Raw genomic sequence first — 24,052 nt, forward strand, 5'->3', positions numbered from 1 at the left:
TTTTGGTCCCTTTTTTTTTTTTTTTTTTTTTGTTTTGTTTTGTTTTGGTACCTCTTGATACTGATTCTTTTTGATGGTTAAAGTGGGGAAAGCAGTACGAATCATTTTGTTCCTTCTCAAGAGTTTGACAGTTTATATACAGGCAAAACTGACCATTTTCTTGTATTAATCATTGTAATTTTCCTCTCTCTCCAGAAACCAAAAAATTTTTTTGGCCTCTGGTGTATGTTGCCTATAATGTGGGGCTGGGTAAACCTCAGTGCTTGTCATTACCATTGGAAATTGTGTTTACTTTGATTGAAAGGAGCAGAGAACAACTCCTGTGCTGACATGACAATCTCATTCTTCTCCAGAACACTGTATTCGTAAGATTGGTTTCATTCCTCCCTTCTTGGCCAGGCTGCGATTTGAAGCATGAATACATAAACCACACATGTCATTGGAACCGGGCCTGCTCCCTTCTCTCTGGGTCCTATGTTAGATGCTGTACATGTCATGGACTTGAAAGGGATTATTTTCTTGCCAGTTAAAAAATGGCAGGAACAATGGAAATCCTGTATCCAGAGCTTGTTAGAAATCTGTATGTACCTAGAAGTCAGACTCCTGCAGTCTGTTTCCTCACAGCCTCAATCTTGCCTTCAGCAGCAGGTCAGAAAAGATGGGTGTGTTAACGGTTTTGCTTTTCTTTGTTGCAGGGATACTACCGAGCTGGTTATTCCTTGCTGCGGTTGCTCCAGCCTTATGAAGCTGCTCACATGTTTTTCAAGGGTCTGAGACTCGTGCAAAGCGTCCAGGACCAGACCCAGGTTGCTGATTTCTTGGTGGGAGTCTTCACCACGATGGGCAGTAAGTCAGGACTGGGGGAGGCCCACCCTCTTTCTTTTAAAGTGCTTGTGATTTCTTTGAAAGCCTCCTGGGGACTCAGGTTTCTGGGGAGATAATTACAGGGTGTTTTTCTTTGTGGCTCATTTATGTAGCTTGAATGAAACTGGTTTTTACACTAGAAAGCACATGGGAAGCTTTGTTGGCTGGGGCCTTTGTGAAAACAACTGGGTCCTTTTGCACAAATCACTTAAAGTTGTCCCAATTTTCCAGTTTTGTTTCAGACTTCTTAAGTTTTCTGTGTTGCTAGCCATAGGGATTTCCCTGCTTATACTACGTGTTTTACGTGATTTTTGCATGTATCTCTCCAGTGTGTCGAGAAAATGTTCCTGTTTGCTATAAAACCAATCTGAAAAGGCTGAGGGAGGGGCCTGTGGAAGCTGACAGTCTACGAGGGACACACCAGGTTGGGCGGGGGGTGGCGGTTTGCATCACTTATTGGGTTATTAGTCTGAAGACCTGGCCTGTGAGGTGGCTTTGTCCGTGGCCTGGAATTGGCAAAAATAGACAATTCTGAAACACAATGTAATATGCTCCCTGCCAGGGACAAAGGAGCTCTTTCCCTGGTTATCACAGCACAGTCTAAAGTTCTGCCAATGGTCAGGCTGTTGTTTTCAAATACTGTGTTTGGTCAAATTTAAGATTGCACTAATTTAAGATGCGCCACTAATTTATGTTCTGCTGTTGAGACAGCATCAATAGCAGCACATGCCCCGATTCTACAGATGGTAGAATGTGAACAATGACACATGTTAGAATTGCTGGAAAATGCTCTCAGCTTCAGAAATGGGGAAATTACTGCTGACGATAGATTCAACTGATACAGATCCAGCTCTTCCCATTGCAATTGTGGGAAAGCAACTTTTGTGCTCTGTGGATGGGATCCTACAGATTTTGGGAAGTTCGGCACAGAGAAGGGGAGAGAGCAGTGTCAGGCAGTGGGTGGGAAGGGGTTAGAGGTGGGCTCAGCTGTGTCTCCTGGCAGAGAAATAGGTGTCCAGACAGGTGCTAATGGGTCGCAGCTTTCACGTCAGCCTTTTGCCGACAGTGACTAAAGCCTGCTTCCCTTTCCTCTGAACCTGATGGCTTGACCCATTCCCTACACTTCCTCATTGTTCTCTGTGTCTTTTAAAAGCCACTGTTCTGTCAGAAGCCAGGCCAGAGTTATGGGAATTCCAGACAACTGTCTCTTGGTGACTGCCCCTCTAAGAAATCTGGATGCTGAGGGGGCAGTTAACAGGATTTCTTAGGGTAACGCATCCCAGACTTTTCTACCAAAGTATACCTGTTTGGAGAATGAATGTTATGCCTGTGGCCCAATTTCTAAATTTTGAAAAATGTATTTATGAAAATTGTATATCTTTTTTATACAATATATGTTTTGCTATTTACTCATTTTTGGAAATTGATACTCCTAGAAGAGGTGCCATGTTATTCTGGCCCCTGACCTGTCGCCTTGGATGTTCGCCTCCACGAGTTTGCAGGGTCATGAGATGCAAAAGGCCACTAGCTTGAAAGAGTGCAAATTGACTCAAAGAGCTGCTCGACCTGGGTTCCCGTCTTGGTTTTGTCATGAACTAGCTGCACGATAAGCCACGAAGCTTGATCTCATTTCTCATAATTTCTCACTGTTGGATGAAAATGACATTTGTCACCTTTCTTTCTTTCTTCCTTTCTTTATTTTTTTTTGCGGTACGCGGGCCCCTCACTGTTGTGGCCTCTCCCGTTGCGGAGCACAGGCTCCGGACGCGCAGGCTCAGCGGCCATGGCTCACGGGCCCAGCCGCTCCGCGGCATGTGGGATCTTCCCGGACCGGGGCACGAACCCACGTCCCCTGCATCGGCAGGCGGACTGTCAACCACTGCACCACCTGGGAAGCCCCTGTCACCTTTCTTAAAGGAAGTGAGTTTTATAACTTCCCTTAAGCGCCCATTTCCTCCTCCATATATGGAGGTAATAGGCACTGCCTTATTGGTTTGTTTGAGGGATTAGTATAACACCCATCACTGGGCTTGGCAAATAGAGAAGCTAAGTGAGTGTTAGGTCACATTGTGCTGCCTTAGGGGACAGTTTCACCCAAACTTAAAATGATTTTACCACTTCAGTTATATAGGATTTTATATACTTTGAAAAGGCCCTTTTTTTTAAATTTAAAGTTTTAAAAATTTTTATACAGTTTTTAAAGATTGCTTTCCATTTACAGTTATTACAAAATATTGGCTATATTCCCTATGTTGTACAATACTTCCTTGAGTCTATCTTATACCCAGTAGTTTGTACCTCCCACTCCCCCACCCCTATATGGCCCCTCCTTTTTTTTTGGCTGTACTACGCGGCTTGCAGGATCTTAGTTCCCCGACCAGGGATCGAACCCTTGCCCCGTGCAGTGAAAGCATGGAGTCCTAACTCCTGGACCACCAGGGAATTCCCAGTTCTCTTTTTTTTTTTTTGCTATCTTAAATTTATCATTTGTCTATGTGTGGTCTTAATTGGAGGACCTTTTCCTAGATGTTCTAGACTTTCTCTAAGTTAAAATTTCTAAATTCTGGAACTTTCTTTCAGGTGACCCTATTGTTTTGCAAAGTTTCTTGCCCTGCTTTGATTATATTTTCACTACTGGATTCTCAACTGAAGTGTGGCAATCTGTAATAGAAAAGTTGGCAAAGAAAGGATTATGGCATGTAAGTGAAAAGAGATCTTGTGGGGAAAGTACATTCTTGCTTAAACGATTTCTTTCTGCTGGCACTGGGGGATTATAATTTAGTACTTGCTTATCTTGATGCCAAAGTAACTTTTAAACTTTAACCTCATTAAAGATGAAAAGTCACTGAGACATATTGGTTCGCCAGTTTCCATTTTTTAAGCTAGGAAAACAGTTTGTGGCAACCTCACTCTTGGCTGTGTCTCCACTGTCATCAAAGAAGTGTAAAGTCCAGATGCTAATGGTGATGTGGAATGAGGGAGGTAAACAATTGCCTATTCATCTTCATAATCCTCTTTATACAGCATTTGCTAGCCAAGTGCCTGTGCTTCTCAGAGGGTTGCTGTATGATTTCAAGGGACTGTTACCCTCAGGAAGCAGCAAGGCTGTAGGACCTGAATCCAGAGCCAGGGATCCATAGGATGGAGGAGCCCAGTGGACTGTGGAAGCTGGGCTTCACTGCCACACAGGTGCCTCCCTGAATCCAAATCCTCCCCAGTCTAGTCTGGGCTAATTCCTTCCTCTCTGAGCCTCATTTCCTCATTTGGAAGTTGCAGGATATAAACCTTTTCCCTCCCGGTTGAGGTGAGGATTAGAAATAATGGACCAAAAGTACCTGATAATAATGTTCATTGAGGGTTTACAGTGTGCCAGACACTGAGCCAAAGGGGTTTTATAACACCTGGCACCTGTATGCTCAGTGCCCAATGAGTAGTAGCTGTCATTGACGGCAGCCTATAAGCGCTCTTGAGAATGGGCTGGCCCAGGCTGGGAATTTGGTTAGAAAGGACCTGCAGGCTTTTTAAAGCCAGGCAGTCCAGAAAAGTCTGGACTGCAAGGGCAGCCTGTAAGGACTCTGGACCCAGGAAGGCTGGATGACTGTAGGATACAGGATTCTTCGGTTTTTGAGAAGGTCACGGGTGCTATTGGGAATCTAATGAAATCGATGGGACTCTCTTTGCACACACACGTACACACAATTTACGAGTGTAGCTTCAGGGAGTTCATGGGAACCCCCTAAAGTCTGGCCACGGGCTCCCAGAAGCACATCCCCATATTACAGTCTCGAGAACGTGGCAGTGAGGGGGTGGAAAGCAGGCTGCACTCTTGGGGAAACAGGAATCAGAAATCCAGGGCCCTGTTAACAAGAAATCTGGGATCTTCTCTTTTCCGATAAGATGGGTAAACTAAGAGATCTTTCTAGTTTTATTTTTAAAAGTGCTAAAATTCTGTGATTCCAAGTGTTAGAGTAGATCTGTGAGTGGGAGGCCCTAGGCCTCATTAACAGGAAAGTAGTTCCATTTACAGCCCCCAGGAAAGAACGTTTTACGTTCCCTCTTCCCTGCGTGGGATGAATGTGAATAGAGCTCCGTAGTCTATGTGGGGAGGGAGGGAGTGGGAACCCAGTAGCTCCTGACGGGCTATCACCCAGCCAGCCATGGTGGCCCAGGAATCCAGCCCAAGTGGTGGTCCCATATCCTACCAGCAGTGGAGCCTAGGCCATTTTCAAACACTGCAGACAGAGGCACCTTATAAAAGCCAGGCCAGCCATCAGGATTGTCAGAGCCCTGGACCTGTCATCTGGGAGTGTCTGGGCAGTAGGATCTGTTTAGGGTGAGCAGTTAAGAGTGGGCATCAAACTGAAAGAAGCTGGAAGCAAGATGTAGCCATAGACTGAGTCCCTGTGGTGCCACGCCCACCGGCAAGAGCATATGTCAGGGACGTGGATTCTGAGACTGGGTCTCCAGTCATGGCCATGCCAAGCCTAGAACTCCTGGACCAGCTGGGTACCTGGATGATCCCAGTAGGGGCCTCTCAGGATTTGCTCTCTGTGTGACCTAGGGAAAGTTGCTTAACTTCTCTGGGGTTCAGTTTAGGGTCGGTGGTTTAACAACAGACTTTCTGAGGAAAAAAAAAAAAAGTCCTGATCTGCGGCATTTGCCACTTCCTGTAGTGTAAATTCTCTCGATTTCAACGGCCAATTTCAAGCTGCTAAGTCGACTGGAGGACTCACATTTGGGAAGAGATGTGCACAGTGAGCTCTCACTGATAGGAGCTGCCCCAGCACACCACTCGATAGGGTCTTGTGGACCTCAAGTAGCAGTAATGTGCTAAAGAATTAATTGGGGTGGGCTATTTCAAAAGGATTTGATTCTTCTACTTGCTAAGCTTTAAGAACTTTGCAGGAAATTACTTCTTTACCTCCCTGCCCCTGTACTGTCCCAATGCTGCCCGCCATCGGCTGCTCCTGTCCTCAGCAGGCTTTGAGGAAAGGTGGCGAGAGCTTAGCTCTCAGCACCAACAGGAAGTTTGCCAGACAGAGATACTTTGGTTATCATGGCTCAGGCTGAAGAGCTTGGCAGGTGACTTAAACAAAGAGACAGGGCTAGAGGGTGTCTTGTTCTGTTTTTTTGTTTCTGTGTTTTAAAGCTTAAGATTAATTTTGTTCTAATAACCCATGTGGAGACCATTATTGTTCCAGCTTTTTCTGTTTCTCCCCTTTCATCAGTCATTTCTACTTCTGTCAGAGAGAAAAGATCGGCTACCGAGAAATCTCCACGTCCCAAATTTATCACTGAAAAGTCTCTTTGAGGTAAGGTGGCTTCTTGACACATACGGTTTCAAGTCAGGCCACTTCTGGACTGTGGTGTCTGGGACCTTCCCCTTCAGCCACCTCACTGCAAATTTGTTATTTATAGTAATCTTAGGCTGGGGCCACAGCTAATCAGGGTTTTACTGATTCTAAACTTTATGGGTGGGGGGTGGGAGAAGGGGGAATTGGATGAAGGCGGTCAAAAGGTAACCACTTCCAATTATATGATAAATAAGTCCTAGGGATGCCATGTACAACATGATGAATAGAATGAACACGGCTGTATGTTCTATATGAAAGTTGTTGAGAGAGCAAATCCCGAGCGCTCTCATCACAAAAAGAATTTTTCTTTTTTTAATTTAATGTTGTGTATCTATATGAGATGATGGATGTTCACTAAACTTGTGGTCATCGTTTCACGATGTAGGTAAGCCAGATCATTCTGCTCTACACCTTAAATATATACAGTGCTGTATGTCAAACTATATCTCAATAAAACTGGAAGAAAAAGAACCCCAAACTCTATGGGGAAGGAGTTTGAAGTTTCATATTGATATGGCCACTGCCATAATTCTTCCTGTGTAGTTTTTTTTCCTCCAGAAATGTGTCTTCTTCGGACTTTATGAGAAAACGGCACAGGTGCCCAGGCTAGTCCAGTGGCTCATCTCCATTGGTGCGAGCATCGAGACCATAGGACCGTACCCTCTGCACGCCCTCATGCGCCTCTGCATCCAGGCCAGTGAGTTCTCTCCTGACGGTGCGCCCTCCACGCTGTCCTCCAGCTTGGACCTCAGGGACTGTGCTTAGCTCAAGTGAAACCAGAATGTGGAATATTCAGATGATTTGAATAGTTCATGATTTGATCATTCAGATGAATGAAGGCAGCAGGGAAACAGCATCATTTTTCCTTCTCCCGGGACCTCATAGCTAGAGGCCCACACTGAAAGGATGCTGTGTTCTCAGACAGATCCTGGCAGCAGAGTGGAGCCCTGGGATTCAAGGACAGGCCTTGGGACAGACAGCCTTTGCTGGACAGAGCTCTCAGGGAAGCTGTGGAGGGAGTTTCCTCCCGGTGGCAAAGGCAGCCATGGTCTTCTTCCGAGTTCATTTTCTCTCGACTAGAGGACCAACTACTGTGGGGAGTGGGAGGGGGGAAACCCCAAGGGAAACACTGGCTATTGCTGATACAGTTTGCTTGTGGTTCTTTTAAAGGAATCCTATTTTCATATGTGTACATATAATTTGTCTTTTTTGAGTCTTCACCACCTGGCTATAGGATTTGAATTTTAAAATATTTTTATCATTAAAACACACACATACAATATCCACATTTACACTTTAGATAGAAGTCTGTTTTTCTTTTCTAAGCATATGTAGCTTCACCGTTGGACATTGACCCACACTATCTTAGAGCCAGAAGGAGCCAAGAGAACTTGTCTACACTGTCTTCCTCTTTTAGGCTGTAGCATCTCCTCAGGATGGGAGTGGGGGTGGCCAGTGGCTTGAAGACCTGAGCCCCCATCTTTGCTTCAGCCAGATTTGCCCTATCGTGATACATTTCATCTGTTGGAGAATCCATAAAAGGTTTCACTCTCATACAGTGGATAAGACATTTAAAAGTATGAAGTCTGATTACAAGCAATCTGATCCAATCCTCCCAGTTTCAAATTAGGTGTGCCTCTGGGTATGAAAGTCACAATTCCTCTCTGTGTCTACTTTTTAAGTTTGCTCCCGCGGTTAGAGGCAGGTGTGGATGAGATCAAGTCTTCAAGTTTATCCCCGATTTGTCTCTCAGAGGAAAACTGACATGGTGACAAATGGTGTCCACAGAGTTGGCAGAATTATGTGGCTTTCCAGGACTTACAAGGAAGGAGTCTTCGGAAAGAGTTTGAAATGTCTGTCCTGTTGATAGTAATGTAGTGGGGTAATGATTGTTGCCCTGCCCAGGTTCTCTTTACGACCAGTGTCCCCAGCCCCACCTGCTGCACCACAGCTGCCTCCTTTGCCAGGGAGCTGCTCTTTGCCAATAGGCACCATGTCCCTCTCTGGAGGCGGTTCTGTAGCTCTGGATTGATTGACACCGGGGTACAAAAGGTGAGCTCCTGCCTCAAGGTGGGTCAGCACTGTAGTGCAGTGCCTGCTCCACAGCTCCCCGTGGGATCAGGCTGAAGCCGACTCAGCTGAGGCCACATCTCTGCTTCCCTTCATCCCCTGCCCTGCTTCCCTCCCCGTCTTTCTCCCTCTGTCAATAAATCACACATACAAGAATCTCTGTCTCAGGCTCTGCTTCTAGGGAATCTGACTTCAGTTTTCTATGAACTTTATATGACTCATCCTTTCAATGCACAAACTCTGTGTCTCCACACCTGTTTGTGGCAAGTGACAATGTGTGTTGGATGCCCCTTGGGTTCCCTCGGTGTGGTGCACAGTGATTTGCTTTGCAGCTTTTCTGTGTGTTGAAAATAACATCAGTAACTCATTCCTTCAGGGGAAAACCGTCTTTTCAAGTGGTTAATGGACTACAAGCCTGAGTGGAAAGGTCACATCAACCAGAAGGACGAGGATGGCCGTACCGTCCTGCACGTGGTTGCCGCCCACTCCCCAGGGTACCTCACCAAGCGTAAGTGGCAGCACCCTTCAGAGCTGTGCTGTGGGTGGAGTGACTTCAGGTGCTAGGGAACCCACGCAGCTGACTGCTTTACCCTTGCCATCCCGTGACAGGCTTTAATAGTCAAAAATATCAAATTATGCACTCTTTTTTTTTTTTGGATCATATTTTCAGTTTGCTTTTCAGAAAGAAGTATACTCTAATATATTTTATCCTTGAAAGTCTCATCCAGTGATACTCTTCTTGAGCAAAAGTACTTACATAGCTTTAAATTTTAAAAAAACTTGCTGTGATTTAAGACTCTAATTTTTTTCTGGATTTAATTATTACAAAATTATTATTACTATAGAGATCACCAAAGCAACATAAATATATTAAATTTTCTGTAAGTAATTGTTAAAAAAAATAATTTTGGAGGGAGGTGAGAGAAGGATGTGTCATGGTGCCTTTTAAAAGGGGCTTGAAAAAAAAAAAAAATAAATAAAATAAAAGGGGCTTGGCAGCTACTTGATTTTCCCTTAGGTTGATACTCTGGAGGTCAAGAGCTTTCACCTCCTTTGGGGAAATACTTTGGTAATTGCATGAGTTCTCTACACTATGTAACCAATCACCGTAAACTTAGTGGCTTAAAATGACACTCTAACTCTGTAGGTTAGTAGTCTGACATGATATGACTTGAGTTTTCTGCTCAGTGTCTCTTGAGACTGTAATCAAGGTACTGGCTGAGGCTGCATTCTCATCTGGAGTTCCAGCCCTTCCTTCAAGCTCACGTGATTGTGGCAGAATCCGGTTCCTTGTAGTTGTAGGACAGAGGTCCCGTTTTCTTGCTGGCTGACAGCTTCTACAGATCGCACACATTCTTTGTCCTGTGGCCTCCTCAGTCTTCAAAGCCAGCAGGGGAAAACTTCTTGCACATCAGATTCTTCATACTTTGAATCTCTGCCCTCTTCTGTCTCTGACCTCTAAACCTTTGACCTTTAGGGCTCATGTGATCAGGCCAGGATAATCTCCCTACCTTAAGGTCAACTGCTTTGGGACCTTAAATACATTTGCAAAGTCTCATCATAGCAGAATTTAGATTAGTATTAAAATGGGTAACTGGGAGAAGGTGTGTGTACGCCAGGGGTTGGGAATCTCAGGGTCTGTCTGAGAATTCTGCCTATCACAGTGTGGTACTTGATGGGTAAGAAGTATGAATTTTTAATTTTGTCTTATTTTTGTAAAGTGGGAGAAAAGCAGCTGTGACTGGGGAGATGGGGAAGGAGAGCATCACCAGCAGGACGATACCTGGAGTAGAGGTGCTTTGTTAAGGTGGTGAATTTTAGGAAAGCACGGGTATGGAAGCTGGGAATTGGGCATTGATTCCTTTAACCTCTGTGCTCACATAAGTCTTGGTACCTCCAGGGATACACCTGTTACATTCTGAAATCTGTTGCACCTGTGATCACAGAGCCACCTTGATGCTTGGCAAATAGATATGTCAAAGCAGCAAATGGAGGGCTTCCCTGGTGGCACAGTGGTTGAGAGTCTGCCTGCCGATGCAGGGGACATGGGTTCGTGTCCCGGTCCGGGAGGATCCCACATGCCGCGGAGCGGCTAGGCCCGTGAGCCATGGCCTCTGAGCCTGCGCGTCTGGAGCCTGTGCTCCACAGCAGGAGAGGTCACAGCAGTGAGAGGCCCGCGTACTGCAAAAAAAAAAAGCAGTAAATAGAGCTGGTAGCCAGAGGTGGGGCTGCAAGGGTTGAAACAGTGACAAGAAGACCCTGATGCAAAAGCAATTGCCACTTTCTTCTCTTGTCTCCAGACAGGCTTTTTTTTCTGGGAGTATATTCTGTTTCCTCTCTAGGGAATAAAGAAATCTGAAGTCACAGCTTGCTGTCATCCTTACAGCTGTAACTGTTGCCTAGTAACCATATTCCCCCTCTCCTTGCTTGTTGCCAAGGAGAGGGGAGAAAGGTAGAGAGGAGCGCACTTCTGAACCTCTTAAAAGCTATTGCCCTTCCCATTCCACACAGGACTCCTTGCTCTGGGGACTTGGCTGAATTGCCCAAGGCCATCAGTTTCTATAAGCAGAGAGGGACACTGGTCCCCTTGCCCCAGGCTGCTCGGGCCGGGAACTGGGAGGAAGTGCACTCATGGGGACGTCTCCTTATGGAAGAAACCATGACAAACCCCACCCCGCTTCTCACTTTGGCCTGCTCTAGGACAAACAGACGATGTGCAGATGCTCCTGAGCTTTGGGGCAGACCCCACTCTGCTGGATCGACAGTCCCGGTCCGCCGTGGATGTCCTAAAGAGGAGCAAGAACTTCAAAGCCATTGAGAAAATCAACAGCCACTTGGAAAAGCTGGCAGCATGTTCTAAGGACCTCTCAGGTACAGTTTCCAGGGAATTAACTTTTTAGAGGGGGCAAAACTGGTTCTGCACCATTAGGTACAAATCAGTTTATCTTTTCTTGGTACATGAAGATGGAAGTGAGCACTGCTAAGATAGAATGAAGCAACTCTTACTGTGAGAGTGTCTACCACTTTCTGGAAACTTGGCAAGTCTACCTTTGGGCAGTAAGGGTGATTTTTTTTTTTTCCATGCATGCACACAGTAAGAAAGAAAAAATTCAGACAGAACATGAGATAACAAAAATCAAGCCCACTTTTCAGAAACCATAGCTAACAATTAAAACTACACTTATAAAAGCAATTATACACCAATAAAGATGTAAAAAAAATTTTTTTTTAAATAAAAAAAACTACACTTATAGCTCTGTTTTTTGATCTGTAAGTTTGGGACGGCATATATGGACTAATTGCTGTAAAAGGTAAAGTGCAACAAGTCAGCCCTCGTTGTTGAATTTTGTCTAGTAAAGCTGTGTCATTTACATCCTATTCCTTAACTCTGGGTTTTCTGTGCTTCATCTATAGATTGATTCTGAACATTGAAAACCATTAAATCACATTTACATGGTAGTATGATTTCTACAAATAGTTGCATAGTTGGACCTATAAAAAAGAATCACCAAATGCCCTGAAAACTTTGCTCTTTAAATGTGATACTCTTTGAGCATCCTGGCTTGATGAAACATATACATACACATTATTGTGTATGTGTGTATTAATGTATGTACACACATATATTTTTAGACTTTAACTTAGATGGTAGCCCCAGCACATATATATTATGCTTCTTTTAGTTCTTGTGCTCATATATGGCTCTTGTGGCTCACACTGTCTGTCTAGATTTTTCTCTTACTCTGCTAGGTACCAACTCCAGTAAGTTTTTCATGGAGGAGATATGCATAGTAGACTTATGGTGTTTTTGAAAATGTCTTTATCCTTAGATTGAGAATTGGTCTGCATATAAGCACTGTATTTTATCGATCCTCAGTTGCACTTTCCCCCCACATTTTGCCACCTTTGAAACGTATGTGTTTCACAATCAGTGGCGTGTCACAGTTTAATGGCAGCGTTTTCTGGTGTGTCTGACAATCTGGGGTCTCTTAGATTTATGAAATACTCTGTAAAACCTCGTTCCTTACAACTTTGTATTCTAGCCTCTGTTACTGATTAGATGTCAGTTTCATTTATTTTCCCTTTTAGAATTTTCTGTCCTTAGAGTTGTGGAATTTCCCTGGGATGTGTCTAGATGTGGGTCCGTATTCATTCTTCTTGTCTGGCACCTGCTGGCCTCTTTCAATCTAACTTTTTTTAGCTCAGAGAACTTATTTTCTATCATTTTGTTCCCTTCCAGCATCTCTTTGCCACCACTTTCACATGGATGAGCTTCCTGAATTTGTAACATGTCTCTCTACTTTCCCTAACGTCTTCTATCTCCTTTTTTTCTTTCGAGATCTTTAACTAGGACTTTAGCTTTTCCTTTTATAATTCAGCTTGCCTATTGCATTTTTTAATTTGGAAACTCAGTTTTCATTTCTAAGAACTCTTTCTGGTTCTCTGTTTCTTATCTGTGACAACTTGTGCTTGATTGACATTTGCCACTTCTCGAATGGCCTTTAAGAATGGTGAGAATTTTTTTAAAGACCGTTGTCCTCTCTTCTGTGAGTTATTTATGTTTTTTGGGGGCTTAGTTGATCCCTCTTCTTGCTTCTCTTTTGTGCTATTGCTTTTCCTATTTTATCTTCTGATCTTTGGATGGTTTGTATTTATGAATGAACAACTAGACTTATTAATACTTAATATATGGTTAGTGTGCATTTATTGAAGTTATTTGGATGTGTTTCTCCAGAAACACTCCCCCACTGGAATGGGTGAGTAGACGGCAGGTTGTAGGCAGCACATGGGGTGTGTGTGGTGGGGAGAGTGGGAGGCACCCTGCCAGGCTGGGGATCGTGGCAATTTCCAGGGTCAGGAAAGTTTTATGTGAGGGAGATTGAAGCTGCTTTTCCTTTAACACTGCCCCCTGTTTCCCCATCTATGTTTTAATTTTTATTCATTTATTTAAAATATCTCCCGTTGTTTCTGTGAGAACATGGGAATAAATGTATTTGCAGAGTCCTGTTTTTCTGGGATGTTCTTTTAAAGCTGTGAAATGTCATGTTTAGTTTTTAAATGACTTCTCTTTTCAGGAATTGTAATTGTAATTCTGTGAGGTGGTGTAATTAATAAATTATTGTGAGAGGCCTCCTGAGAGCTTATACCTGTAATCTCAGTTTCGGGATGGTTTCTACTGTTTGAGAAATTGAAACTAACCAAACAGATTTCTCTGCCAATGAATTTCAAGGTTTTAAAATAAACTTTTAGAGAAGGACCACCAATGAATGGTAGAAAATGGCTGATGAGCTTGCAAATTTATTGTTCATTAATTCTAATCTAAATTCTTAGAATGCTGTAGACTTTAGCATGTCATGCACTTTTGCTTTTGTTTTTAAAGTTTTGATTTTTTTCAGTTTCGTGGTATAATAGAATCTTAAATATCTGCTGATTCTGCCTTTCTCACTAGCTGCTGGGGGAAGCCAGAGCCCACCGGGAGTGGGCAGCGTGGGGGTGTGAACCTGAGTGGTCAGGGTTACCTGTCTTTCCCGGCCTCTCACAGCCACCACTAGATGGCAGCATGTCCACCTTCTCCAGCAGCTGATGCTCGACTGTCCTCAGGACCAACGAGATTGGAGTCTCTGTTTTTCTCGCAGTTGTTTGTGATTTTCTCTGATTCACTAGTGCGTGGCCTTTCAGAGTGAGAACGAATCCAGGCCTCTGAAGCCTTTCTCTCTGGTCCTCCCCTGGGCGCCAGCTGCTTTCTGCTCTGTGAAGGCGCCTCTAGCTCTGCACTAAGAGGATGCGGACCTTCTCTGTGTGTCTGTTTCCCCGCATAAACGGAGCCTGTGACTCAGGCCATGGTGTGTCATCCTCAAATCCCTCAGCACCACACAATGCCCTGTTTTCAGTAAATGCAGATGTGCGGTATTGATGATACTTCTTCCTCATTATAAAGCAATAGATTCTTTTTTAAAAAAGAAAATTTACAAAATGTAGGAAAGGAAAACAAGAAAATATTAATTCTGCATAAGCCCACCTGCCTGAAAAAATCAGTATAGTTGTGATTTAGTCATTTACTCTTATTCCATGCATTTATAGTTACACATTTTTTCTTTTATAAAAATGAGATGGTAAATTAAAATAAATAAAAATGAGATGGTAAATTAAAATAAAAATGAGATGGTGAAATTGATAAATTTCAATTGATAAAATATATGTAATAAAACTTACCAGTTTCACCTTTTTTAGCTCAAAAGGAAGATTTCATGCAAAAACAAAATCTCTTTGAAATGATTTATTTCTAACACTTCTGAGTGCTTGCAACTTCAGAAGATCTCTTGTAGTTTTAATTTTTAATTTCAAATCTGCTTGTATATATCTACTAAATATGATCATTGTAGAAAATTTGTAAAAATTTCATTTTATATAAAAACAAAATTTTATTGTAATTACACCTTGGCATATTTTTATCCAGTCTTTTGGTTGTTGTTCAGTACTTATGTAGTCATCTTTTTAAAAAACCTGTGATTATCATGTATAAGCAATTCTATATCCTGACGCTTCTTTTCTCTCTTATTAAGCTTATAGAAAATTTAGAAAAAAACCAGACAAGTTCAGAGTAATAAACAAATCACCCGTACCTACCCAGAGATGCAGACCCAGGGCTACCATTGTCAGTGTTTCAGCACCTTTCCTTTTATGCTGTTTTATGTTGTTGATATATCACTCTCTGGTTTCTTTTCTGATTTCAGGACCCTTCTCTGATCTGACCACCTTCTTAATTATTCTGAAGCACACAACCCTGCGTTTATTATACAACTGCATCTAATTGTCTCTTTTGTCAAGCTTGGTATATTTCTGTTCAGTTTCAAGTGACTTTTGTACTAAACTAACTGCCCTGGTGGAGGAATGATGCCCTGAGGCATGAGGTAGGGGGACAAGTGGCAGGTTTCCATCTGCCTGGTGGTGAAGGAAGTTCCTCCTTTACCAAGCGTCCTATTCTCCTGGTTCCTGAGTTTTCATTGTTTTCTGTGTCTTCATAGGCATTCTAGGATGAAGGTGGGATGCCAAACCCAGGGGTGCTAGTCGATCATTGTTACACCACACAGTTCATGTTCTTTGCCTCAGAATAGGCAGCTCACTGAGGTGATATAAGTCTTCCTTTGCCAAGGTTTTCCATTTCCTTTTCTCTGGAGGTTAGTGCTAGGGTTAATGTTAGTTCTTGCTTCCATCTGGCACCAGAAGGTCTCTTGATTAGAGGGCAGTGGGCGTTTGCCCCAGAAGTTGGGGTGTGTGTGTTTCTGGTGCTCTGATCTGTTGAAAGGTGATCCAGGTGTGTATCAGAAGGCAGGCAGCTGACATCAGAACTCTGCTTGGGTCCCCTGGGTCCTTTCCCATTGTTGTGTGCTCCCTGGTGTGCCTTCACTTTGCAAAGCCAGCACCTAAGGCTCCTTCTCAAGGAGAACAGCCTATGGGCTTATGGAGCCTGTTTTGCTCAGGCTCCTTCAAACCAGAAGTGCCTGGGAATTTACATCCTCCCAAGGCAGGCTGTGGCCGGTGGCAGAAAGAGGTGAGAATCTGAAAGCCCGGTTCCCTTGCCTTGGATGGCACAGCTCTGAGGTGTGACTCACTCCAGATCCCCCCAGGGGTCAGGCAAGGCACACCCCCACCCTGTGGGACTCAGCCTGAGCTCACACCCTGCCTGGTTCCTCCCCGACCCTGACCTGATGCCCCCACCCTCACTGGTCTCTCCCTTCATAAACTACTTGCACACAGATCCTTGCCTCAGGGTCTGCTGTGGGAGACATGGCTGATAATAGGATGCTTTTATTTTTCCATCTCTAAAGTTCCTATTCTGTTAGAACATGACATTGAACATGCATTCACCTGTTCATCACATGATAGCACTTATGCTGTGGGCCAGGCCCATCTCGTTGGGTGTGAAAACAGATGTCCAGTTATCTGTTCAGTAGGATTCCATTTTCACCAAGAGAGCTTTCTGAGTGTATGATCTGATACCAAATAAAACATTTGCCCTTTTTCAACCTTTCTTCAGTGGTTGATTTCTAATTATGACTACTTTCTCAGTAAATTAAACCAAGGGGATAATGTTTTCCCTCTTATGGCCAGAGAGGTGGCTTCTTACTCTTGGCTTTTTCCACTTGCCAGTTAGATGCATGGGTGGCTGGCATGTAGTTGATGTTGCTGCTGCAGTAAGCCACCCTCCTGCCATCACTTCCCTGAACTGTTGTATCAGTTATCCATTGCTGCATAACAAACAGCCCTCAAACTTAGTGGCTTAGAGCAACAAGCACTTATTTAGCTCATGATCCTGCAGCTCAGCCATTGAGGCTGGGCAGTTCTCATAGCCTTAACAGAACTCCTTCAAGTGTCTGCTTCTTGCTGATCTTAGCTGGGCTCTTTCACATCTCTGGGGCTCAGTTTGGACAACTGAACTGATTCCTCTTTGTTTTATGATGTTTCTTATCTAGCCTGGATCTGAATAGAACTAAACAAGGCCTCTTGAGGCCCAGGCTCAGAAATGGCACAAAAATCACATCTGCTGCACTCTCCTGGTCACAGCAGGTCATGAAGCCAGGCCAGAGTCAGGGTCGGGGAGGGGAACAGGCACTTCAAAGTCTCCTGGCTCCACAGAGGAGTGGAGAGGTGTGGTCATCCTTGCAATCTACGGGGCTGTGATCTCTGCAGTCACAAGCAGCACTCGGGGGTATTTTGCAGGACTGAGCAATGGCGGGGGACCAGCTAGCGAGGGCGACACTTTCCGGAAGGCCTCTGAGCAGCTAGTGACATACATGAATTCAGGAAGCCGCTTGTTGCAGAAAAACTTTTGGAAGCAAAAAGTGGTTCAGAGGTTCTTGCGCCTCCTTTCTTCTCGGCAAGGTAAGGTTTCTCACAACCTTCAGTAGCGTTCAAAGATGCTCTACGCACCTTAAAACTCTTTTCTACTATCTGTTTAAACATTGATTAAAAAATAAATGCCATGATCTACATGTAAAACATTCAGACAACGCAGAACATTCTTCAGTGAAAAGTCGATCATCCACCCCTGAACTTCAGTCTCTAAATCTCATCCGCAGAGGCAACCTCTGTTATTAGTTTTTCACGCAGCCTCCTGGAATTTGCAGATACTATCCTTATTTAAAATACCACAGATGTTTCTCTTTTCTATTGGCTAGGACTCTACACTCCTTGGGTGTTCCCAACCTTCCCAAGAAGCTCACGCACCAGTGCTGACACTGAGGTTCACACGTGGTTGAGTAGCATGACCCAACTAACTAAGTACTTGTTTATGGTTTCCCCACGTCTTCAAGATACTGATCCGTAACTTGGGGTGATGATGTCCCTCTGTGTTGGGTTTTGGCTGGGGACAGAAATCACATGAACCTTTTTCTGGAGTGTGGTGTGTTCTTGTTTTTGAAAGAAATCCCTCCCGACCTGGTCTATGACATTGACCGCGACTGTGCCAACGCCTTCATCAAGTTTTTACTGGAAAAACGGAAATGGCCTGAAGTGCTTCTGCTGCTGACCCGCAAAGTGAGTGGGGAGCCACCGTCCGGGGACTGTCTCATCAAAGACTGTGACCTCTCGAACCTCAGCCTCTGTGCCATCCTCCCCGGCCTCAGCACCTGGGACCAGCGGAAGACCCTGCTCCTGGGCCACCTGATAGACCACGGAGGTGAGTCCCAGATGCTGAGTCAGCACCGGGAGGACATCCCAGGGGAGTCCAGGTGCCACAGTTCATGGGGCTTTTTGCTTGATTTCAGAGACTCCTTTAAATTCTGCCTCATTCTCTTCCTCCTCCCTATCTTCTCATTGGAAACAGTGATAGGGTCGATGCATTTTTGTGAATTCTTCCCTTTCTCTCGTGTAAGAAACCTCAGGCCTATGGAGGGGGCCTGGGCCCTGGTGTAGCCACAGCGGTCATTTCCTTCCAACCTCCGACTGGACTTTTCCCTGCACTCAGTATGCCGCAGGGGTCCTTGTCAAACGCTGTGACATTCTTTTCCATGGATTGGGATTTGTGGTGCTTGTTTTTTAAAGAAACAGCCAAATAATGGGTGGGAGGAAACATCTGCTGTTTTAATCGGCACAGTCAGGCTTGGCTGGATGTATGTCTGGAGTGTGCAGACGTCTTGCTGGATCAGGTTTTATTTTAAAACGAATTTGGAAGCACTAACCTCCTCCTTACGCTCCCCCCACTTAGGCCACTACTAACTGGCCACTGTAACTACTGACGTCTCCTCATTTATAAAATGGGAATGAAACTAATCCCCCTTTCTTAGAGCTGTTTGGAATATTCAATGAGTTCATGGATGCAGACTCTTGGCGGAGCGCCTTGGCTGTGTGGTTTTCCACCTGCCTTGCCGTTTAAGGGGAAATGACCTTCAGAAGGAGTGATGCCACATTGGTCCCAACTCTCAAAGTGACTTACAACGCCTTCAGGTGTTGGCTCTACCCACGGGTTTCAGGAGGTAGATGGAAGGCCGCCTGTGGTTTATGTCTTCAAACTCATTCCTTGCATGGAGTGTTACTACCTTTGCCCAGAAACGATGGCGGTTATGGAATTCCTGTTTTGTTCCTGATGAAGCAAGCACTTATTGAGGGCCTCCCCGGGGTCAGGTGCCAGGGCACAAGGATGGACAGTGAACATATGGCTGGCGGTGGGTGGCAATGCAGGAGGGCTGCAGTCCTCAGCAGGTGGAGGTCAGGGAGCTTGCAGTGCAGAGGGGAGGTGTGGACTGAGCTAAAAAGAAGGTGATGTGGCAGTGGGGATGTGTCAGGGAACATGGCAAATGAGGGCTGATGGGCATTCTCGGGAAGAAGCTTCCTAGAAGCAAAGGATGTGGGAAGCGCGCTCACGTCCAGGTCACCGAGTGTATGTCCAGGACTGTGTTGGGCAAACACTGGGAGTTCCGTTGTTCACGCCATCCCTACTCCAATGCTGATGGTGGTCCCGTGGCGGGGTGGGAGGGGGAGATGGAGAGACAGAGGTGAGGCCCAGGGACAGGACACCTGAAGGGGGCAGGCTTTCCCTCCAAGGGCACTGGGAAACCCTTGCCTCCCAGAAAGGGGGCGTGGCAGGAGGCCCTCAGAAGTCAGGTCAGCACCCCCTCTTGATTTGGAATAAAGGGCAGAATCGGTCCCGCCCTCCTCAGGTGGGCCCTGCTGACCTTGGCTCAGGGATGCTGCTCACCGGTCCCTTCTCTCTGCCTCCCCCAGCTTCGCCCGAGGGTCTCCAGGGCAGCCAGGAGCAGCCACTTGCCATGTGCCTGAAGCACGGGGACTTTGAGCTGGCCTTCCTCCTCTTGACCAAGGGTGCGGACCCCCGTAGCATTTCTCTCACGGAAGGCGACACTCCTTTGCATGCCGCACTCCACATCTTTCTAGATATCAAAGGTAGGCCTTTATTTTGTAAGCAGTCTTTTTCTTGAGGAGGAAGCTGGGTGTTAGAATGGATGCTGTGCTCCTTGGTCTTTCCTACTGGGAAAACTAACCATCTGGAAAAGGCCCATTTCTTGGCCAGGCCTGTATCTCCTGGCCCCTCACCCATAGCTTGATGGGAAGGAGTGACCATCATGGTGAACGGTCAGGGTGGGTTGATGGAGGAGGATTCTTAAGTTCCAAACTTAAGAATCGGCTGTCCATAGCTGCAAATACTTTCCATTTATTTACACCACTTCAAGGGTCCTGACATAAAGGCTCTTACTGGAATATTTACTGTGATTTCTGGGTTTCTCCACCTTAGCATTATTGACAGTTGGGCAGGATAAATCCTTTGCTGGGGGGGCTGCCTTGTGTATTGTAGGATATTTACCAGCATCCCTGGCCTCCACCCACTAGATGCCAGTAGCACCTCCTAAATTGCGACAATCAAAAATGTTTCCAGACACGGCCACCCGTCCATTGGGGAGCAAATCGCCCCCAGTTGAGAACCACTGGGTTATCAAATCCTTGGGGAAGTTCAGTGTTCTGAGGACCCCCGGCTGGCGTCTCTGCTCCCCAGAAAAGCCGTTCAGCACTCACAGGATTTTTGTGTCTTTCAGCTGACATCGGTTTTAACTTCCTCAGCCACCTGCTGGATCTGTTCTGGTCCAAGCCCACCGAGTTTTACTACCTCAACCCCAATATCCAGGACAACAGCGGAAACACGCTGATGCACATCCTCTTCCAGAAGGGCATGCTGAAGCGCATGGGGAAGCTGATAGATCTGCTGGTGAAGTTTGACATCAACCTCAACCTGAAGAACAAGGAAGGCAGAGATGCCCGGCACCGGGTGAAGAAGACAGACGCACTGCTCTTGGCCTGGAACAAAGCCCTGCAGGAGAGCAGGCGCCGGGGCCGACAGGATGCTGCCGCCCACCCAGGGAAGCCCCCACGCTGTGCAGCCCCGGCTCACACGGCTCCACTCAAGGGCTCCTCCAAGTCGCTGTCCTGCAGCAGCACTGCAAGAACCCCACCCAGAAGAGCCGGGGTCCCTGAAAGCTGGGAGACCCTGCCGGATGCCCAGACTACGAGGCCAGAGCCTGGGGCTGCCAGGCCCTGTTCGCAGAGAGACCGCCTTGTGCAGGACATCACGGCTTTGATTCAGCAGGTGGAATTGGATCCGTCCCTCCAGGAGGACTGTCCACAGGACTCCGAGCCTCTGGGGACAGGAGCTGGCACCGTAGGAGAGAAACAGGAGCTACAGGGCACCCCGGGGGCGGGGGGCTCTGACTGCAGTGGGAACAACCCCGCAGTCCTTGAGGCCGCAGAGGGACATGCGCAGGCAGGCCTCGGGACCCCGCAGCTTGTGTCTGCTGGTCGCAGGGGGACAGAGGGCAGCGACGACCAGGACGACCAGAACGTGCCGGAGATGGAGGCCTGCCTCCTGGACTTCGAGAACATGACATGGGAGATCGAGTGCACTTCGGAGATGCTGAAGAAGCTGTCCAGCAAGGTCATGACCAAGTTCATGAAGAAGAAAATTATCCTCGCCATCCAGAAGCTCGGCAATGGTGAATGGACCAGGGGCCTGCAGAAGCGGCTGAAGAACTTGAAAGGAAGCATCCAGCTCTTCGAGGCCAAGCTGGACAAAGGGGCCCGGATGCTGTGGGAGCTCGCCATTGACTTCTCCCCGCGGTGCAGCGAGAACCCCGAGAAGATCATGGCTGCGGAGCACAGTGCGCACCCCACCGAGAAGGCGAGGCGGGTCTACACGGAAATCATCCGGATCTGGGACATCATCTTAGATCACAGCAAACTGTCGGACTCCATCAGGGCCATCTGCAGCGCCTACAACCGGGGCCTGTCCTGCGTCCTGCGCAAGAAGCTGAAGGGTATCAACAAGCGCCAGGTGTCCGACAGTATGAAAATCCAAAAGCGGATACCCCGCTGCTACGTGGAGGACACGGAGGCCGAGAAGGGCGGGGCACACGTGGATCCTGAGTACTTCCCCCCTGCCAGCGCGGTGGAGACGGAGTATAACATTATGAAGTTCCACAGCTTCAGCACCAGCATGGCCTCCAACATCCTCAACGACACGACAGCCACGGTGGAGTACCCCTTCCGGGTGGGTGAGCTCGAGTACGCGGTGATCAACCTCAACCCCAGGCCACTGGAAGCTATCATCCTCATCGGGCGGAGCGGCACTGGCAAGACGACTTGCTGCTTGTACAGGCTGTGGAAGAAATTCCACGGTTACTGGGAGAAAGCCGAGCAGGCGGGAAGCCCGCTGCTGGCCAGGCAGATCTGGCTGAAGCGAAGGTTGGAACTGGAACCCGCAAAGGAGGGTCCAGGTGGGGAGGAGGAGGACGAAGAGGAGGAGGAAGAAGGACCCACTGAGGTGGTAACAGTGGACAGCCTAGAAGAGGAGCAGGAGAGTGAAGCCTGTGTGGGGGGAGCCAGTGGGGAGCCAGGGGACTCCGAACAAGGGGTGGAAGGACCCACCCCAGAACAGCCCCACCAGCTGGAGCATCTACATCAGATCTTCGTGACCAAGAACCACGTCCTGTGCCAGGAGGTACAGAGAAATTTCATTGAGCTTTCCAAGTCTACCAAGGCCACCAGTCACTACAAACCACTGGAACCCAATGTCCACAAACTCCAGGACCTGCGGGATGAGAACTTTCCTCTGTTTGTCACTTCCAAGCAGCTGCTCCTCCTGCTTGATGCTTCTCTGCCCAGACCATTTTTTCTGAGAAATGAAGATGGCAGCTTGAAAAGATCCATCGTAGGATGGTCCATGCAGGAAGAGTTGACTGTCACCAACTGTCAGGAAGATGAGGAGGAGGCTGAGGCAGACAGGGACTATGGTGAGGAGGAAACAACCGTGGAGACACGCCCATGTGACAGTGACCCCCGGGTGTACGTGACATTTGAGGTGTTTGCCAATGAAATATGGCCCAAAATGATCAAAGGCAAAACTTCCTACAACCCTGCCCTGATTTGGAAAGAAATAAAGTCTTTTCTGAAGGGGTCTTTTGAGGCCCTCAGCTGCCCCCAGGGGAGACTGACAGAAGAAGCATATAAGCAATTAGGGCGGAAGCGGTCCCCCAATTTCAAGGAAGACCGGAGTGAGATCTATGGCCTCTTCTGCTTGTATCAGCAGATCAGGTCTCAGAAAGGGTACTTTGATGAAGAGGATGTGCTATACAACCTGTCCCGGAGGCTGTCGAAGCTCAAGGTGCTCCCATGGTCCATCCATGAGCTCTATGGTGATGAGATCCAGGACTTCACCCAAGCGGAGCTGGTGCTGCTGATGAAATGTATCAATGACCCCAACGCCATGTTCCTCACCGGGGACACGGCTCAGAGCATCATGAAGGGCGTGGCCTTCCGCTTCAGTGATCTGCGCTCTCTGTTCCACTACGCCAGCAAGAACACCACGGACAAGCAGTATGCAGTGCGCAAGCCCAAGAAGATCTACCAGCTGTACCAGAACTACAGGTCCCACTCAGGTACGTCCAGGCCTTGGGCTCTCCCTACAGGGGAGGTGCTTGGGCACTGACCTCGGGCTACTTTTGAAGCTGTGGCCTAGCTTTTGTTGGGTTCTTGTAGCTAAGGATAATATTTTGGAGTTTGTTAGTAACTACCCACATGAACAAGAGATCTTATGATTTTTGCCACTACTCATTCTTTTCTCTCTCTCTCTCTTTTTTTTTTTTTTTTTTTTTGGTCACTTGGCTTGTGGGATCTTAGTTCCCTGACCAGGGATTGAACCCGAGCCGTCCGCAGTGAGAGCGCAGAGTCCTAACCACTGGACCGCCAGGGAATCCCCCTTTTTTCTGTTTTTTTATTGAAGTATAGTTGATTTACAATGTTGTGTTAGTTTCAGGTGTACAGCAAAGTGATTTCAGTTATATATATATATTCTTTGTCAGATTCTTTTCCCTTATGGATTATTACAAAATGTTGAGTATAGTTCCCTATGCTATACAGTAGGTCCTTGTTGGTCATCTATTTTAATATATAGTAGTGTGTATATGTTAATCCCAAACTCCTAGTTTATCCACTCCTCCTTCCCCCTTTGGTAACCATTAAGTTCAGTAGTCATCGCTACTCATTCTTAGGTTGATGATTTAAGCTGTGGTTGAATGGAAATGAACCTCTAAGTAATTACAGCTTAAGGTGTTGGCCATGACATGAAAACATTTCAGGGGAACATTTAAACTGCTTAAGAACTTTTGTTAAAGCACTTTGGAAGCACCTGCTTCTAAAATGTAAAGTAATACGTCAATTACAAGTCATTAATCCTGAAAGAAAGCAGCTTTTCTTCCGAAGAG

At 46.4% G+C, this 24,052-nt stretch overlaps 1 protein-coding gene across 2 annotated transcripts in view; it reads left to right on the top strand.

Moving 5' to 3' along the window:
- The window catches only part of TRANK1 (tetratricopeptide repeat and ankyrin repeat containing 1), a 66,261-nt gene that overhangs the window by 6,024 nt on the left and 36,185 nt on the right, over positions 1–24,052 (top strand). For both annotated transcript variants that reach the window (XM_024756545.1, XM_024756554.1), the window contains 10 exons: positions 696–846; positions 3,445–3,563; positions 6,093–6,176; positions 6,762–6,915; positions 8,665–8,796; positions 10,989–11,159; positions 17,010–17,171; positions 17,713–17,967; positions 19,512–19,688; positions 20,336–23,227. In XM_024756545.1, the coding sequence (XP_024612313.1) occupies positions 696–846; positions 3,445–3,563; positions 6,093–6,176; positions 6,762–6,915; positions 8,665–8,796; positions 10,989–11,159; positions 17,010–17,171; positions 17,713–17,967; positions 19,512–19,688; positions 20,336–23,227 (4,297 nt within the window). The remainder of the gene's footprint in view (positions 1–695; positions 847–3,444; positions 3,564–6,092; positions 6,177–6,761; positions 6,916–8,664; positions 8,797–10,988; positions 11,160–17,009; positions 17,172–17,712; positions 17,968–19,511; positions 19,689–20,335; positions 23,228–24,052) is intronic.

The sequence above is a fragment of the Neophocaena asiaeorientalis genome, unplaced genomic scaffold (assembly GCF_003031525.2).
Source record: "Neophocaena asiaeorientalis asiaeorientalis breed wild unplaced genomic scaffold, Neophocaena_asiaeorientalis_V1.1 scaffold265, whole genome shotgun sequence".
Taxonomy (NCBI): domain Eukaryota; kingdom Metazoa; phylum Chordata; class Mammalia; order Artiodactyla; family Phocoenidae; genus Neophocaena; species Neophocaena asiaeorientalis.